At 41.5% G+C, this 19,380-nt stretch overlaps 1 protein-coding gene across 1 annotated transcript in view; it reads left to right on the forward strand.

Annotated features, from left to right (window-relative positions):
• The window catches only part of LOC146386388 (copine-9-like), a 252,328-nt gene that overhangs the window by 18,165 nt on the left and 214,783 nt on the right, over positions 1–19,380 (forward strand). The window contains exon 3 of the mRNA XM_084927401.1: positions 3,599–3,645. Within this exon, the coding sequence (XP_084783527.1) occupies positions 3,599–3,645 (47 nt within the window). The remainder of the gene's footprint in view (positions 1–3,598; positions 3,646–19,380) is intronic.

Here is a 19,380-nt window from a genome sequence, read left to right on the forward strand (position 1 = left end):
TTCATATAGTGCTACAAATAGCCACATTGGAAACACCAGTATGCCTTTGGACTGAGGGAGGAAGCCTGAATACATGGAAAAACATGCAGGCACAGGAAAGAAAGAAGGGCTCAAGCCAGGATTCAAACCTGGGACTTTTTTCTTTTGCTGTGAAGCAACAGTGCTAACAGTTATGCTACCATGCTGTCCATGCTTGGACAAAAATTAATGACAGTAATCATAAGTAAGATATAGTATTTTTTATAGTACTTTTCTGAATGTAATCCAACCATTGATTACTCAGCCAATAAATGTAATTGGTCAGATGACTCAGTTGCATAGAAATGCAGTTTCTTAGGACACATCTTTGAAAGATTAAAATGGCCTGGCCTGTATTTGTATAGCGCTTTACTAGTCCCTAAGGACCCCAAAGCGCTTTTTACACATCCAGTCATCCACCCATTCACACACACATTCACACACTGGTGATGGCAAGCTACATTGTAGCCACAGCCACCCTGGGGTGCACTCACAGAGGTGATTAGATTAGAGGCGATTCGAGGCGATTAGAATATTAAAAGTCAAAGAGATACTGCTGCAGCTAATTTTGTCACAGACTGTAAGAAAATATCTTGATAGCATCCTTTGCTCTTGTTCTCTTCACATTTAATCCACTGTTAATATTAACCCAGTTAACTAGAATTGCATAGGTGATTTGTCTGTAGAAAAAAATGGGACAATTCTCATTTCAGTGTGAATGACTGTGGCTTCACATTTATAGAAATACTCCAGTACAGCAGGAGAAACAACTATTTCATCCGCAGCATGTCTTTATCCTGTCTTCCTCCTCTCACCCCAAATGGTGGCAGCAGATGGCCGCCCCTCCCTGAGCCTGGTTCTGCCGGAGGTTTCTTCCTGTTAAAAGGGAGTTTTTCCTTCCCACTGTCACCAAAGTGCTTGCTCATAGGAGGTCATATGATTGTTGGGTTTTTCTCTGTATGTATTATTGTAGGTCTACCTTAAAATATAAAGAACCTTCAGGTGACTGTTGTTGTGATTTAGTGATGTATAAATTAAATTGAATTGAACTGAATTGAATTGAAATTTGAGCTCCTGAATTTGTAAATTTGCTCACTTACAGACAAATGATATTTTTTAATTATTATAGTAGTTTCATTTCAATAGAAAGACAGAATATCAACCAAATATCCAGAAAAAAAATCCCTAAAACAGTTATAAAAAGATTTGAGTGAAATAAGTGTTTGATCCCAGAGCAAAACTTGACTAAATTTGGCCTCGGGCTAAATATGGGTTGATGAGTGCTTAGTTTTGTTTTGATTTGACCAAAGCATGTTTCCCCCACCCTTCTCTGAATCATGTTCACTGGCAAACTTAAAATGGGCCTGTAGGTCTATGTTGTTGAGCAGGGGGACCTTGCAAGTGCTGCAAGATTTTAATTAGTTATGGTGTAGTGTGTTAACAATAGTGCAGTTGGTGATTGTAATTGCCATCAAATCATTAAGAAGCTTCCTTCCGTGTAGTTTGGGGCTGATCCAGTGTCTTCGTCTTTCTGAAATTTTAAATGGAGCTCCAGACTAAAAAATAAGCCAGTGGTACTTTTCATTTTAGATTTGTGTAGAAAATTTGCTTTGCAGACAAAAATTTATGATACCAGATTCTTGGACACTTGATGTGATTTCAGAATCACAAAATTAGGCTGGAGACAAACGATAAACACAAAGGCTGAAACAGTCCAGTAAAATTACACTTCCATGTTTGCCTGTCCTGAGCTCCTTCAGAGGTCAGGCAGCTAGTCTCAGACTCCCAGTGCAAATATTTTAGAATTGCTGCCCTAAATCAAGAACATGCATTGTGTACATGAATGTGGATCATCATCAGCAAGCTTGCTTATGTTGTTCTCTGTCTCCATTTCACTCTTACTCACTTTTTCTGTCTTACCACACCTCTTTCAGACAGGTGAGTGTCCATATATGAATCACTTAGCCAACCATCCCTAAACTCTCTGCCTCTTGCTTTCTTGATCTTTATCAGTTAACACTGTTTTGCTTCCCTTGTTTCATCTGCATTTCCCCTTTCCTTTGGAGAGAAAAGCAGAGAGAATGGGGATGTATGGTTTCCAACACTGACTGGGTCATCGTGGTTTACTGGCCTCCTGTCCCACTGAAGCAGAAACATGATGATTTCTATACATGGCCTGCTGTTACCATGACCTGCTTTGAAGTGGAAGAGAGAAGAAAAGAAGAGAGGCTGGGGAGAGGAGTGGACGAGAAGAAGTGAAGTAAAATGGAGAGTAGGGAAGAGTAGAACCACAGGACAGGGGAGGCACAGAGAGGGAGGAAAGAGAGGACATAGGAGGGAATGAGAGAAAGAGGAGGAAAGGGGGAAGGAGAAATGGAAAATCAGTAAATGGAAGGAGGACTTTAACAAAAAGAGACCACAGGGAAAAGGAGAAGAAACTGATTTGGGAGCAAAAGGAGAAATGTAGAAGAAAAAGTGGAAAGGACAGAAGAGAAAAAGCAAAGACAGATTTCAAAGAAAATATCTACATAAAGGAGGATGATGAGGGGAAGGAGAGAGAAATGAAGAAAGGAGAGTAGTCAAAGATACATTTATTTATTTATTACTGGACTATACAAGCTCAGATGTATTTGGCAAGATTTTTGCTGGTGTTGAACCCTAATCCAACACAATTGCTTTCACTGCTGCAAACACCTGAGATGAAACCCTAACACCGACTGAGGGACTGTTATTTCTTCCTTCCTCAGGATTGAGGTCATTTCCTTCTCCAACAGCGCTCTCTCTGTGGCATCGAGGGGGGGAGCAGTGCGTGGACACTGTTGAAAGGTGGAGGCTCACAGTAGAAATGTGATGTGTGGCACTTCCTACTTCCTCATTATATAGTCTAAGCAGAGAGGGAAAGAAATAATGACATATCAATAGATGGAAAGGGGATGGCCTGTCCCTCTCATTGTGGGCCAGAAAGGGCACTGTGAGTGCCAGGGCAGCTGCTTCATTTCTCTTTGTCTCTGGTGGCATGCACCTTGAGCTTGGGTGAAAACAAATGTGGTGTATGTGAACACTTCTCTGTCATTCGCATCGGTTAAATAAACTGATCCATTGTGCTTGTTTTGTTAATAAAATCTTTTTAGTGTTTTACTCTTTTACTGTGTTGAAAAGACCCAGCCAGTGAGCAGGTTAGGAGCCTCCCTTCAGCTCATCATTTGGAGAAAATTTCAACACACAGTCTGAGCTGTTTGGCAAGTTTTGGTATCCAAAGAAAGCCAGTGGCAAGACGAAGCCCTGCTCGCTAAGCCTTAAAATGACTGAAAATGGAACTGTTACAAAAGTAATACTGTATGAGAAAGAAACGTGACTTACAGTTTTAAAAAGATTATTTTCAAATATTACTTTAAAAGAACATTTATATATATATATATATATATATATATATATATATATTTATATATATATATATATTTTTTTACATCTTTAGATAACAGCGATTTCCTGCATTTATGTCTACTGATTTTGAGATATCCATTAGTCTTGAAAGGTGCAAAAATAAATTTAAGGCATGCATCTGTGTTTCTCTTTTCAGTGGTGGTGTTGTACGTTCAAGGCCTGGGGACAAAGGAGTGGAGAGAGGTGAGTGAGGCACACCGGCAGCTTCAAGGTTTGTCCTGGGAAACCTGTTAGATCCACAGACTACAGTGTTTTAACTGTGCTTAGCTACAGTTAAAACCTTTGTCTGAAAAAGCACAAAAATCCTGATATTTTTTTGCGCCTGGTATATCTGATTACAGAATTATACTAACCTCTTTTTGTTATCATTTGTTGACACGCATGTACAGATTTCAGAGGTCTATTAAAGGTACCAAAAAGGTCGATGTTCATATTGAGAGGGAAAAGAGAATGAAATATTACAGTATCTATGGATTATCTGAAAAGAGAAATAACAGCTATACCACTATCAGGAAAATTTATATCTAACTTTTTTATCATGTGCTACATTTTTTTGGCAAATCAATTAAACTCAAAATATAAGTTACAGAGTTAATGTCTCCGAAATCATAAATATACGAACGCACACAAAAACAACAATAATGCAGTTACTTACCTTGTTATCATATGTGCTTTATTGACTTGGTGTTATTTTTAAATATCATGGTTATCCTTGAATAACATCCCTATTCCACACACAATTGTATGTATATGCATCACTGACATCCAGATGTTTTGATGAATCAATATCTTTTGAGTCAAGACTGAATGCAGAAATGTAGGAAGTAAACTCTGGCAGCTGCTTTTGGTTTTTTAACGTTTGCGGTCCATAAATGTAATAATCTCACGTGTCGCATAAATCAAAAACATGTTCTGGCTTTCAAGACTGCATCTGCTTTCCTTGGTTTACCTACTGCTTTAGTTTATTAACCTGATTTTTAGTTTAAGATAAACAAACAAAAAGCCCACCTGTTTTAACCAAAAGGTTCTGCAAAAAATGCTGCAAAAGATGCTAGCAATGAAAGACCCATATATCATTAGATTAAAAACAGTGCAAACACAGTAGGGAATAGTGGACATTTGTAATCAGGCTGCGTAAAACAAACTTCAAATGAAATGCCTCAAAGTACAACAACAATAATAATTTAATCAAGGGGTGCTAAACCTTTTAATGCCACATCCTAGCAAAGCAGTCAGATTATTATTTAGAATTTGAACATTCTCACAGCTGTTTCTGCTGAGACTATTAAAATACCAGGGTCTCACTGAGCTTTATATTTGAAGTTTATTTAATACATTATTTCAACTTTGAGGAGCTTAACTTGGCTGGTTTTCCATTTTCAATACTCAAAAGATGATTTCTAATGAATTACTCCCAAAAAAACTCAATAAGGCTTCTTTTGAAGTGGTCAACAAGCTTGAAAGGATTTATAGTGCACTTATTTCGATCTCTTGTGGCATCAAATGATGTGATATATTACCTTAATTACTCCAATACTACATTGCTAGTATGTTAAAAATAAAAACAGCCTCAGCGTGTCAGCTTCCCTGTAGTGTGTCTAAGGATAGAAGGAAATATTTAGTCTTCTCCCACCTGCCATCAGCATTGTGCATAAGGAGTAAACAATACAACTAATCCAGCAGTGCTGGTGGTGCTGAATGTCAAAATTACCACTTATATTGCCAACACTCAATGTCACCTTTTAAGAGTCACAGATATGCTCTGTAGTTAATTTCAGTCAATCCTAAATTCACTCTTTTTGGTGACAGTGTAGAGTGCACTGATGAAGGGTTTAATGCAATTATTCAACACAAAAACAAGACACAACACGAGGCAAAAATAGCAGAAATCATTCGGAAAGTATTTGTCATTCTTGGCACATCTGCAGTAACCCAAATAAACTGACATATTAAAAATGACCTGTGCAGTAAAACGAGTCCGAGACTCTGGAGCAGACGGTCCTAAAAGAGTCTGATCAGAGTGTTTTATGGCAAACAAAACGTAATAAAAAATAAGCCCTAGTGTGAAGCTCGAGCAGCCAAATATAGGAATTCATAAAGGGGAAAATCATTTGAGCTGCTTTGGGATGTTTGAGAGGAACACTGGCTGTGTAAACATATAGAAAACCTCATCTCTCAGCTGTGTGTGTGTGTGTCCTGTATTCATCAGTGTCTTTCAGTAATCTGCACTATGTGCTATCAAAGAAAATCAGGCCCACCTCTGTGGGGATCCACACACATACACACAGGTCTCAGTGAGGCTCAATTAGACTTACAGTGTGGGGATGCTGTCAGCCGAGTTGTGTACCCTCACACACACAACTGAGGTGAACACAATCTGAAAAGTGCTGCTCATAGTACCGATCAGTCTGAAGGAATGAAAAGATGCTGTTCGTTTAAAGATTACACAAATGTTGGATTGATTGCGCTGAAATAATTTCAGCCAGAGTTTTATTGTTGTTGTCTTTTCTTTTATACAACCCCCCCCCCCCCAAAAAACAAAACAAAAACAAAAACAAAACACAAAAACAAAAAGAGTTTTATAGGGAACATCTCCAACAGGAAAGCCATTCAGAGTCACCAAATGCTCTAAATGTGGGTTTGTCTAATCCTGCAAGCAGGTGCTAGCTGAGAGGAAATCCTGTAGCAATCTCCTTCTGCACTACAGAGCAGCTCCATCACTGGAAATGTAGTGGACACAGATGTGACTGTCATCACAGATAGAATGACTGGAAATAATATATGCAGCATAATACTGTTGAAATCCAGCGACCACTAAAGAACATTTCATACAACAAAGCTATTAAAGGCAAAACATATGACACACTCTGTGTCAAAAAGGAGGTTATGGCCCATGATTTATGAGACTGGGGAGGATGGCTTTAATCTGATCCATGTGAAACAGCTGTTCAGGGGGTAATGAACCCTCCTCCTCCTCTTCATCTTCTTCTGAAGTCAGTGATTGTCATGTGGAAGAACCCCACTTTTCAGTTATTTATTTGTAAAAAATGTTTGGAATCATGTATGATTTTCGTTCCACTTCTCACGTTTACACCACTTTGTGTTGGTCTTTCACGTGGAATTCCAATAAAATTGATTCATGTTTGTGGCTGTAATGTGACAAAATGTGGAAAAGTTCAAGGGGGCCGAATACTTTTGCAAGCCACTGTATCTGTTCCTATCTCTGGGGGTCAGTGTTTGCAGCTTGACTCACAGCGAGTGCCTAAAACATTTTCTGTCCTGCTTGTTGTGGCGATATACCTTCTCAAACTTCACAGTTATATCGCTAAGGAAATGTTAGATTGCTTGGAGTGATGGAGCAATAATCCTAAAACAGATTTAGAGACTGTGTAGGATAAACTTTCAAACTTCCATCAGAGCAAAGACGTCACAGATAGGAAATATCATGAGCTGCTTCTCGCTTCTGTGAGAAGATAAAAGTTTATCTGGGAGCATCCTAAACTTTATTTCCCTCTCTGCCTCTCTATTTTAACACTCACATTCACATGGTTTGAATGCAAATGTATTTTCCGCTTCTCTGAACTGACGGAAGAGGAAAAAAACTGTCTCTGGTTGGATTGCAGCCACCGTTGAATATGCTTCCAGGTCCCACTCTCTTGGCTGCGTCCTCCACTCGCAGCCTTCTTGGTGTCTGTTGGTGTGCAAATGGAAGCAAGCATCCTTCTTGTGACACGTGTATTGTCACCAGCTTGTTGTGTGTGGGCTGTTTGAACACACTGGCAGATTTGGCTTCAGGCAATTCTTGATGCAATTAGCAGAAATCTAATTCTCTCACTAATGAGGAGAAAGAAATAATTACAACTCTGCCAGAAAGAAACTATCAGGTTTGTGGGGGACAGAGAAGAATAGAAAAGTTCCTAAACAAAAAGAGAAGCCAGAGAGAGATAAAGACAAAGAGAGTGCATTATACTGCCACACTGGTCGCGTTCTGCGCAAAAAGGTGAAGCCGCTACAGCTCCGTACCATTTACACCAGCACTCAGGGTATGCTGCAGTATTCTCCTGAATTATTGGTGTTGCTGCTCAGACAAAGCCTTCACATCAGTGCTGGTATAGGAGGAGAAAAAGTCAAAACCAGAAGTCGAGAAAGTTTTAGAAAGCCTCATCTTTTCACATCACCGCAAAAGTGAATTGTGAGCTTCTGTACTGATATATCACTAAACTGGCAGAACAAACTGACACGAGCACGCACAACCACCCAAAACAACACCAAACTGCAGCTTGCACTAACAAAAATAGCATCACTGTTATTATATGGCACCATTCACCATGGCCTCATTACTGTTACTTGTCTGCACTGCCTGTCTTAGCCTTGTCAGTGTTGGGCTTGTTACGCCTTAAGAGTTGTAAAGAGTTGTCATTTTTGTTTTTTCTTTGCTCATTTAAAAAAATAATGTGACTTTGCATTTTCAGGGTTTTTTTAAATACTGTGCCAGTCTCCTGTGCTTCTGCTTTTGTGAAAAACACAGAATTGGCCTGAGGCATAAGCAATCTCAACAGATGCTTAGAGACTTGTAACCCCCCCCCCCCAATTAATTATTGAAATGTATTTATTATTCATTTCAATAATCAAGGTCTTTGTATTGAGAACAAAGACAAATACCTAAAGCTGACATATTTTAATGAATTACAAGAATCTCAGTGCAAGAGGCAGCATTTTAAGTTAAGAATATTGACATAGCTAGAATCGTTTAGGTTTATTTAAATTCACCTATTATGGTATTCACCTTCAGTATGATCATGGTGGCTCATGCTGACTTTGCTCTTTTTGCCTTGCTCTGTGTAAAAATTTGCCCTCGTGTTGCAAGTCATTTCTTACTTTCATACCAAACCCCTTTTCAGTCTAGCCTCCATCTTTTCTCACTTGTGTTCTCCTTGTGAGATATTGGTGAAATGCATAAATGCAGATAACGTAGTGATGGCTCTCATTCTAGAAAAGGCTCTGGATGTTTTGTAGCATGATGTGATAGCTCTGTTTCTCTTACTTTTCCCTTGCAGTCTGACTTTCTTCTCTGTAACTAGCATCACTGTGGGTTTTCTGGCCTTTTTGGCCAGAAATCACCTGTACTGATTTGTACTGATTTGCAGGCACCCTTTCAGCATAACAGAGCTGCTAGGTCCTCTTATTGTAGGGGCAAATTTCACATTCTCTTTGTCATCTGTCAGTATCTATTCCTTAAAAGTTGCTAATAGTTTTGAGCTCTATTGAGCAGCACAGTGTTACACACACTTTTCCTGGTTTGAACCCCTTTCTTTGCGGTGTTTGCATGTTCTCCTGTTTGTGTTTCTTCTATGTACTCTGGCTCCACAAAGACATCCATGCTAGGTTAATTAGTTATTTCAAATGGGTCATTCTGTGACAGAGATGGGCCCATCTCTCACAGTAACGCGTTAACGCGTTACTGTAATCCGATTACTTTTTTCAAGTAACGAGTAAAGTAAGGGATTACTATTGCAAAAACGGTAATTAGATTACTGTTACTTTCCCGTAGGAACGCTGCGTTACTGCGTTACTAAAACCGTGAGTTTTTTGCGAGAATGTCTCATGACAGTGACGTAAGCGAGTGCGACGTTCGTGACAACAGCTGTCTGCAGATCAACAATGGATAGTATAAGGAGTGCGGGAGAGAGTATGAGCATGCAGTGTTTAAAGCGTGGAAGTACTTACTTTAAGTTTGATTCCATAAAAAGTGACAAAAACATTAGTGTCCGTTGTGCGTGGGAAGAAAACTTCTTTTTACAGCGAAAACCCCCCTAAACTTCCAAGCAAGCACCGAGTAGCTACGACGTAATGGGAAATTCACAGAGAAACTCGCGGATTCTTCAACTGACCGCTGCGGCACACCTGCACCAGGGTAAACCTCCACCTACGCCACTCCTGCTTTACAGGTGAAAATAGAGCAACAGGACCGCTGAGTCTTTGACTTTATTTATTTTCTGCTGTGTTTTACTTGCATCTATTTGAAAGAGTGAGTGTAAACACACACACAAAAAAAAAAATTATGCGCTGGAATGTGCAGAAAATAGGTTTATGGTAAATGGTAAATGGTCTGTATTTGTATAGCGCTTTACTAGTCCCTAAGGACCCCAAAGCGCTTTACACATTCAGTCATCCACCAATATTCAACAAATTTCTTCCAGTCAGAGAATGTTGCATATAATTAAATTTTTGCTTGATGCATAAAGTTAAAAGATTAAAACTAATAAAACAAGTTTTAAAAAGAGACTTTTCCATTTGATTACATTTTGTATGATGGATTATGCAGAAAAAGTAGAATTGGGCTGAAAGATCTATCGCTTTATCGCCTATTCAGGTTGTAAATCGTGTTTTTAAAAAGTAACTAAGTAACTAAGTAATTAATTACTTTTGAAAATAAGTAATCAGTAAAGTAACGGGATTACTTTTTTGGGGAAGTAATCAGTAATTAGTTACTGATTACTTTTTTCAAGTAACTTGACCAACACTGCTCTGTGACTTAAATATATGAAATAATGCACTATATAAATGTATGTTTAGAAATGTGACTTGTAGTCTAAAGTGCTTTGAGTGGTCAGCGAAGAGTGTCACATAAATACAAACTGTTAAATGGTTTTACAGTGTTGTGAGATTGGGCAACAAGTTTTACACAAGACTAAGGTGTAGACGTCAACATCGCCACACAGGGAGGAGCTGAGGAGCTCGTTCTTACAGAACCAGCATCAGAATACTTTATTAATTCAAAGGGGGGATTTGCTTTGCTACAGATGGTCAATTAAAATATAAATACAAAAGTAGTGTCCTCAGGAAGGACACAGGTGGTAATGATTTCCTGTGGCATTATGTGATGCATTGTGGGGGAACGAGTCTTTTGCTGAGACTCTTTTCAACGTGACTGTTTGATATTGACTATAACTTGGACACCATCCTCCTTTCTGAAACCTGTCAGAGACTCAAACTCCTGTTCTTAGTCTTCTTGATTTATTATTTTTTATTATTTTTTAATTAAGTTTTCATCTAAGTTTAAATGTCAGACAGTATTTAATTGATAATTTTGCATATTTGGAGTGGGAAGTGTTTCCAGATCCTGCTCTCCCTAACAGCTTGATGAAGTAGTGTTGCTTTACTGTAATATGTTATTGAACTGGACACTTCTGTCTTTCCTCTCTTCCTTAGCCTGTAACTGTAAGCCCAAGCTATTCCCTGTAGAGTCACACAGCCTTAACATTCATTAAAAGAAAAAGAAAAAAATCCCATCTCAATTTATACTGACATTTTGTGTCCACATTGTGACTGTTTCATGCATTATTGGATCCCTGATCTGTTGGGAAAAACTCACTTTTTCTTATTGAGACTGTCTCTGTGTCCTGCTTTCTCTCTGTCTACCACTGCTTCCACTTTTAGATGGTTCATTACTGATGCAGCTCACTGAAATAGACAGAAAATCTGCCCTGATTGCCTCCATGCTGCTGTTTTCCTGTTCGCACTATTTCTGTTAGGAGGGGTATAGAGACACACACTGACAAAAATGCAATGTAACAGACTGCCTTGTGCTCAGAAACCACCAAGCCACACTGTTCAATCGCATTGAAAAGAAGGGGCCCTCTGAGATTACTAGATGCTTCTCGACTCCAGTGTTGCGTTGTGTTTGACTGAACATGATGCAACCCTTTAAGGAACAGAGGGACGTATCCATTTTAATACGGGGTTGAGTTGCCAATTACTTTATAGCAGTCTGGTGTTGGTTGCTCACAGACTCATACCTTACTTACTCAATAAGTAAGGTAAAAATGTCCGTTTACCTTACGTGAGCCCCACTGATTATGAAATAGAAGTAAAATAAGATATCTCAAAATTAACAAAAGCAAAACAGAATTTTAATAAAATTTTAAAATGAAAAAGAAAGTGACTCTTTGCCAGACTGATACATTGCATTATAAAGAGGAACTGAATGTGGCATGAAAGATTTCCTGCATCTGTCCTTGTGACAGTGGAGCTGAATCAGTCCATTAAGTTCTGTGACCTTCCTCTCCATTACCTCAAGTGTTCAATTTGAAGCCAGTCACAAAACCAGCCTTTTTGATTAGTCCTTTCAGTCTTGTTGGTGTCATTAGCTCTCATGCTGTTTCCCCAGCAGACCATAGCAAAGTGCACTGTTCTTGCCACAGACAGAAAATGTCCAACGTTGTTCTGCACACATCAGTGGATTTCAGCTTCCTCTGGACCTAGAGCCCATTCATCCACTTTTTGTATATGACTTCTCTGTTGGTCAATCGATTTAATTCAACATCCTTTGTCCAGTATATACACTATCCCTCCTCTGCACGTGTCCAAACCATATCAGCCTTGCCTCTCTAACTTTGTCTCCAACCAAACCGCTCAACCGTCCCTCTGATATACACATTTCTAGTCTTGTCCATTCTCCCAATGAGGATCTTAGCAGCTTCAGCTCTGCCACCTCCAGTGTATCCTCCTGCCACTTGTCCCACTCATTCCTCCCTGCGCTCTCTTCACTTCTGTTCGTTGCTTTGGATAGTTGAACCAAAGTATTTAAATGTAATCTTATTTCATCAAACAGCATGTATAGAATCACTGCTAAAAAGCATAAAACTGCTTCCATAGTTTGCTGTTCAAAGAGTAAGGTTGTACCTCTACTTTGACTACATTTCATAGTTTTACAACATTACAGGTCTATTAATGTCTAAATTCATAGTCTGGGTCCTTCAGCAGAGGAGTGAAAATGCTCAATCATTTTTTGAATACAATAAGCTTAGACAAACCTTCCTGCTACAATATATAGACATGTCTGCAACCACACAGCTACATTGTTGCGATCACCCACTGTGTGCGTGCTTTAGTCCAAGTGTGATTGGCACATATGTTTTGACCCTCGATTGACTCTCTGGTAGTGAGGTAGAGGTAACTGACCAATTAGCTGTTTTGGAATTCTTTTATAGTTTTCTATATAGTTCTAGTTCTATATAGTTTTCTTTTCTGTGGGTGCCATTTCTCTGTCTTATAATGTCCCTGGTGTTTTCCAGAATGCAATTCATGGCATAAAACCACCCACTGTGATGACCAAAACTTCTTTTCTTTGTTTTCTATACTGAAACTGTACAATCTGAACCTGATACTATGATGTCATAAACAAGACTTAAGATAGAGAGAACTATACATGGTCAATATTTCAGTATTAGCTTCTGACTATGAAAATCACTTTGAAGAGCAGTAGCACAGAATACTGCGGAAAATGTGTGTCAAGTGCAGCTCACAGGAGCTCTCCCTCCAAGTCACAGGGACAATATATTAACAGAGTATATTTTATTTTTATGACCACACACCTGCCTTTAAGTGTGATCTTTCTTGGTTTGGTCCTGCCTTCGCTATTGTGGTTGATATGGGGGTAGGGACGGCCTTAGGGCGTCTGGGGAGTCCCTAGGGACGTTTCCCTAGAGGGCCTAACCTGGGGGATGTGGCCATGACCTGGTTAGGAGCTCTGGGGGCTCTTAGATGGTGTTTTCCTTGTGGCTGCGTACAGCGGAGATGGGGGAGGGTCTGTGCTGGCGGACGTTGGTTACTGGCCTGGTAGCCTGGCTGCCCCTGGGAGGGTCCGGGACAGGCGTGGAGGCTTGGGGGTCTGGGGGTGCTCCGCCCCCCGGTCTGGGGTGCTGGCCGGGCCTTGGGGGCTTGGGTCCTGGCTGTTGTGTCGCCGGAGCAGTGGGCGGGTGGGTGCAGGGGGGCTCAGCCCCAGTGCAGGGGACCTCTGGTGCATCGGCCCAACTAGGGGGCTCTCTAACTGGTGGGGAGGTTGTTATATCTTTGCAGGTGGTCTCCTCACTACAGGAGCTCACTCTGCAGGTGGGGGGAGAGATATAGGAGAGGTGGAGAATGAACTCAGCCTGGGTGTCTATTGTCTTGTGTAGTTTGGGAGATGGTTGGATGATGGGGTGGGTGCAGTTTTCTCTGGGGTGGAGTCGGGTGGGCTGCCCCGGACTCTGTGGGGCTGGGCGGTGCTGCTGCTGCGGGCCCCGGTCCAGATGGGCCTGGGCCCCCTTGCCCTGGTGGGTTCCAGAGTGTGGGGGTGCCTACTGGGGTCAGCGGGGGAGCTGGCCCCAGGGAGGGGCCGCTTGCCCCTCCCTTTCTTCCCTCCCTATCCTCAGCTGCCTCCCTATTCCCGCTCTACCACACCCACCCACACACGCAGGGCTTGGGGTGCAGGTATGTCACCAGGGTGCAGGGGAGGCACTCCCCCTCTGTCCCCTTCTGGCCGCCTGTGCCTCAATTTTATTCTGCAACCTAGACATCCACATTACTCACACTCTCACATAACCAGTGTTGGGTAAGTTACTTTAAATTAGTAACTTAGTTACATTACTAGTTACTTCCATCAAAAGTAACTCAGTTACTTCAAGTTACTCGTTACTTTCAAAGTAACTAGTTACTAGGGAAAGTAACTTTGGTTTTACTCAGACTTCTCTTGTTAATGTGTTGCTAACTGGATACCCAGCAAGAGTGCCAGTCTTCTAGCTTGCTTACTTGCCACAAGTGCACTGTGCCACCTACCAAAGGAAAAAATAATGTGCATATTTCCACGAGAGAAATCCCACACCTGGACCGTCGTTGACTGCCGCCATGATTCTAGCCTACGTCACAGCGTCATGTGCGCTTTTTACATCCAACACAAAAACTGCAGTCGTGGTGCTTTTGATTGTACTCAGAACTCAGAAATTCTGCCTTCTGAATAGGAAGATGTAGGCAACACCAGACTGCAGATGAGCTGCATACAGGGCTGGACTGGGACAAAAAATCAGCCCGGGCATTTTGACTAGAGACCGGCCCACCATTATAGCAAATATCATAAAGCCTTTGAATGAAAACAAACACTGTTGTGACAGTGATGTACACTGTCTTGATGGTATATATGTATCAATCTATCAATCGTTTGTTGTAAGACTCAGATAATTATTTATTAAAAGCTAGACATTTGAAATGAGAATAAGAAAGTATTTCTTTGTGCCCCCCTTTCCCTGTTAATGCCCTACCTGGCCCCCTGGCAACACTTTGCTAGATCCGCCCCTGCACAGTTACCAGCTGTCAGCTACATAGAAAAGGATCCTGGTGTTATTTATCTCTCAGAAACAGTTCATAACTTCCCTTCAACTCATTCATGTCACCTAAAAGGTAAACCTGTTTCTCCATCACCTGTTCAGCTCTGATGATTCAGTAAGGACATCTCCTGGTTTCATCTGGTTTCCCTCTCACCAGATATCCAAACCGATATCATGACCAGCAGCTTTACAGCTGTGGCTCCAGCAAACATCAGCTGATACTAGAAATGAATATTAAATAAATTCTAACAACAGCTGCTCAAACGTGCTGCTGTTGTTTAACGCGACATCCGCTGGTTTCCTCTTTCTGGCGCAAAGTGGACGATAAATAAACAAGAGGGAAAAGCCGATCAGCTGATCATTGATCAGTTTCATGATTAAAGTAGCAGCAGGAGAGGGAGGGGAGAGAATGAGAGAAGAAGAGGCAGCTGTGCAGCAAAGACACAGAATAACTCCAGCTTTGTGTCGTTTTCATTGTAGCTGAAGTACGGGACAAATCGCGTTTATTTTCAGCTCAATACAAAACGCATAATATTAACTCTGAATACGAGACGATTCCGTTTTTTAGGGAACGGTTGGCAACTCTAATAATTAACCGTATGAACAAAATAAAGTTCAACATCATTAACATCATAGCACCCACCCAGCTGTATAGAAACCCCGTCATGCTAGCTAGCACGCAGTACGAAAAAGTCAGCACAACGAAAATAAACTCCAACTAAACTTGGTTCATATCTGACCCAGATAGACTGCAGGTCATAACTTCTTACCTGAAGTTCAGTTCACCTGACACTCTCGGACCAGCGGCCGCTTCGGGTCTCTCCTCCTCCTGCGTCCCCTTTCTCTCATCCACCTGCTGGCCTCCACCACTTGCTAATGTTACTGAATCTGTGGAAGCTCCGCGATGCCACCACACGAAGTAACGAATAACGAGCCTATCTAAATCCCAGTAACGAGTAACGCGTTCCTGATTTTGGCATAATAACTAGTTACCGTGCTCGTTACCACAATAATAACGTAGTTACTGTAACGCGTTACTTAATAACGCGTTAGTCCCAACACTGCACATAACACATACATATAGGGCCTTGGGGGTGGGCACGTTTTACAGCATCCAGAGGATGGTCGGTGTACTCCAACCCACCTCTGGCGCTGGTGCCCTACCCTCAATTTTAAATGCATATAGACACTAAGGGTTTTCGGGAGGAGCCGTGCTGCTCTCTGAGAGGAAGCTAGTACCATGCTCTCCTGAGTTTTAAATGCACTTTAGAACAGCACACAGCAACACTACATATGAGCGGGCGTAGGGAGGTTTGAGGTCTTCACTCACCCCGGTTCTGTTAGCCGTCAGGGCTGGGGGGCTGGGAGGAGGTGCTGGCCGTCAGACTGGGGTCTGGGATGCGGGGCCTCCCTGCTACTGCAGATAAGGAGGTGGTCCGCTTGCCTCCACCGCAGAGAGAAGAGTTACATCTCCTGGGTCTAGGTGCGGCTTGCCCCTCTGAGGGCGGGGGTACCTGGACCTGGGATATAGAGTATGTTTGGGGAGTGCGACTGTCTGTGCAGTGTCTATTTGTGTCTGTCTACACGTTGGGTGAGTGCCGAGTATTTGGTTGTGCATATGGGGTGGGAATGCACGTTTGTGTCCGCGTGTGCCTCTTCGTCTGTGTCTATATGTCAGGTTGGGTCTTAGACTCAACCTCTCTGGGTACATCTCAGGCCCTCTAAAGTACGGAGGCCTATCTCCCCTCACCACACTCCCTGCCGGTGGCTGATGCCCTCAGACGTTGGTGTGTTGGTGGTCCTTGTCGTCTGGGGCTGGGCACTCATGTATGTACCGGCTCACTCCTGGTGGCCGATTGGCAGGGCCGGGCGCCTGCGGCCTGGCTGGGCCCCTTCCGGGGGGTGGGATGCCCTCAGGCCTCTGGCCTCTGGGCCTGAAGCTCGGTCCTCTCTGGCACAGCTGGCTGCCGGCAGAGCCCGCGGGCACGCCACTGCAACCCCCTCTGGCCTCTGCTCCGTAGCTGCTGGGTGACCTCTCCTTTGGGGCTCTACTCAGCTCTTCCCAGGAGGGTGGCACGGTTCCCCCCCCTTTGGTGGTCCTCCTCGGGTCCTTGTACTCTGGGGCCTCTGGATATCTGGGGCCTGGATCTCCTCCATACCTGCTTCATACCCTGGTGGACGGGGCTATGGCTCCCCACACTCCCTAGCAGATCGTTACATGGAGAAACCTTTGGAATACAAGCATGCTGATCCACACAGGTATGCACACAGGTGTACACACGGGTGTTCACAGACGCGGACTACACCTTTCTTGGCTGCTGCCTCAAAGCACATTGTGCGCTGTCTATCTTGCGTGCTGCACAATATCGTTTATTATTTAGTATCTACTGTTATCTACTGCTAGCTAGTTTATTGTGATGGTGCTGTTTTTTTTATTATGTTGCTCTTTGTTGTTTGCTTTCTCTTCTGTTTCTTTTCTCCATACAGGCGATCCAGGTGTTTTGTTTGTTTGTTTGTTTTTTCTTTCTTCCCCCCTTCTCACCGTCTCTTCTCCCCTTTGGCTTTCTTTCTCTCCTTCTTTCTCCCTGTCCTATCCCCCAGTCACGTCTGTCCCGTTTGTAGCAACCGAAAATAAAATAAATGCATAATTATGATAAAGGTCAATCAAATGGACCAATATGGCAAGGCCATGATGATCCACTTGGTAAAATAAATCCGCTTGGCATCTTTCTTGGCCTTAAGACAACAATTCTGATGACTAAAGATCCAAACGGGACACAAAAAAAAAAAAAAAAAAAAAAAAAGTGTGATCTTTCTGGAGAGTAAAGCCTGTTTTACTTTATGTTAAATCCAAGCTTAAGAAAAAGGCAGGTGTATGTGTTCTGTGGTTATTCATAGAAGATCGATAGATAGAAGTTATGGAGAACACAGATATCTAATTTACTCTTTGCTTTGCAGCAGTGATTGTGTAGGACCAGATGAGTCAAACACATAAAGCATTTTGTGATTAAATAACTATTGAATTGTGCAATAACATTAATAAATTAGTATATTTACTTTAAAAATCCTTTTACATTGATTTTTTAAACATCAATAAAATAAATCATAATATCTTTTGATTCATGCTCAATCCTCCAGGTAAGGAAATCCCAAAAACTTGAGTCTGTTAATCTGGACGTAGTGTTTTCAGTGGGAGAAACATTTCGCCACTCATCGTGACTGATGTGACTGAAAACACTACGTCCAGATGAACAGTATCAACTTTTTGGGAAGTCATAATATCGTAAAGAGAAGTTATAAATAAATATTTTTAAGACAACTATTAATCTATTGATAAATACTTTAAATTGAGTTATTTAATTATTTACAAAAAAATAAAATAAAAAATTCAATTCAAAACGTGAATTAGGAATAGAGAATCAGTTCCACCCCTCCTTTTCAGGTCCATTTCCTTTTCCTATTAGTTTCTGGATCAGCTTCTTTATTTAGGATTTCACTGGTGCCCGTATTTGGGGTGATGACGTTGTATTGCTAAGACCTGTTAAAGAAGTGTTTGTGTTTGCTTCATATTTACTGTCTATATATGAAGACACTGCAGTGACATGGAGCCCTGATCCTCTCAGTGTGCACAGGTGGACTCAACCTGACCACCTGTTGAAAGTAGTGTGCTAACATGGCTAACTCTACTGTCACTGCATGTAGCCCTAATCTTTCAGTCATGTTAGCTTGTGAGCATATTGGTCCCTCTAGTATTAGCTAGCTGTGATTAAGCTAATGTATTTTTCACATATAAAGGTTGGAGGATCTAGCACTATTGGAACTACCAGCAAGCCCTGCTACATTTATACATAGTGTTAGAACAATGGCAGCAAGCTTACATTTAAAATTGAAACGCTGTCTGTAAACCCAGTCTCATCAACTTAACTTAACTTTATGATACTTGGGAGTTAAAAGAATGAAGATAATGACAACTGTCAGTCCCATCAAGACTAGAAAGGACACTATTGATTGAACAGTCAACTCGCCGTTGCAGCGCTATTTCAACATAAATAGAAAATTTTATGAAAGCAAAAGAAAAATATTTATCCTAGGGAAATGTAGAAAATGTAAAGGACATGATTATAATTATATATCATTTTATTATTTTCATAATAACATGCAGCATTTGTCTAAATGGATGAAACACTTATGTTGCACCAGCTTCTACAGTTTATTCCTCTTTAATACTGGATACCTCAGGAGTGCAGCTGTTCAATATGTTGAATTGTCCCTCATACACGAAGTCAGCAGCCTTGGTGCTACCCTTAAGCATTTCTGCTCTACTCAACATATCTCTACTAACTAGTTATCTCTCCAGTACTTCAAAGGACTCCACTTGCTTTGACAGTAAATGTAACTGCTACTGACTGTTCACTTGTATAAGGTCTCAAAGGAGCACCCTATCTTCATTTATAGCACATATTACTGCTAGGAATTTAAGCCTACCTACTTACAGTTCAGGGCTCACAGAGCAATGGTGGTTTGCAAAGGCAGGTAGGGAGAAGCTGTCTGTCATACCCACCTAAATTTAATTTAGATGTCCCAGTTTCATCCCAGGGTCCACACATGATGTGCCCATCGTGGGAGGTGGATACTGGCGGGTTTCTCTCCAGTCACCCATGACCATGTGTAGAACTACTGTAGGTGGGTGTGACGACCAGATGGTCCCCGTATTATGTGGAACTGTAGTTTTTCATATTTAAATTAAACAATAAGCTACAGACATTCTGCAAAT

This window comes from Perissodus microlepis, chromosome 5 (genome assembly GCF_051167445.1).
Source record: "Perissodus microlepis isolate ML-2025 ecotype Zambia chromosome 5, ASM5116744v1, whole genome shotgun sequence".
NCBI lineage: Eukaryota > Metazoa > Chordata > Actinopteri > Cichliformes > Cichlidae > Perissodus > Perissodus microlepis.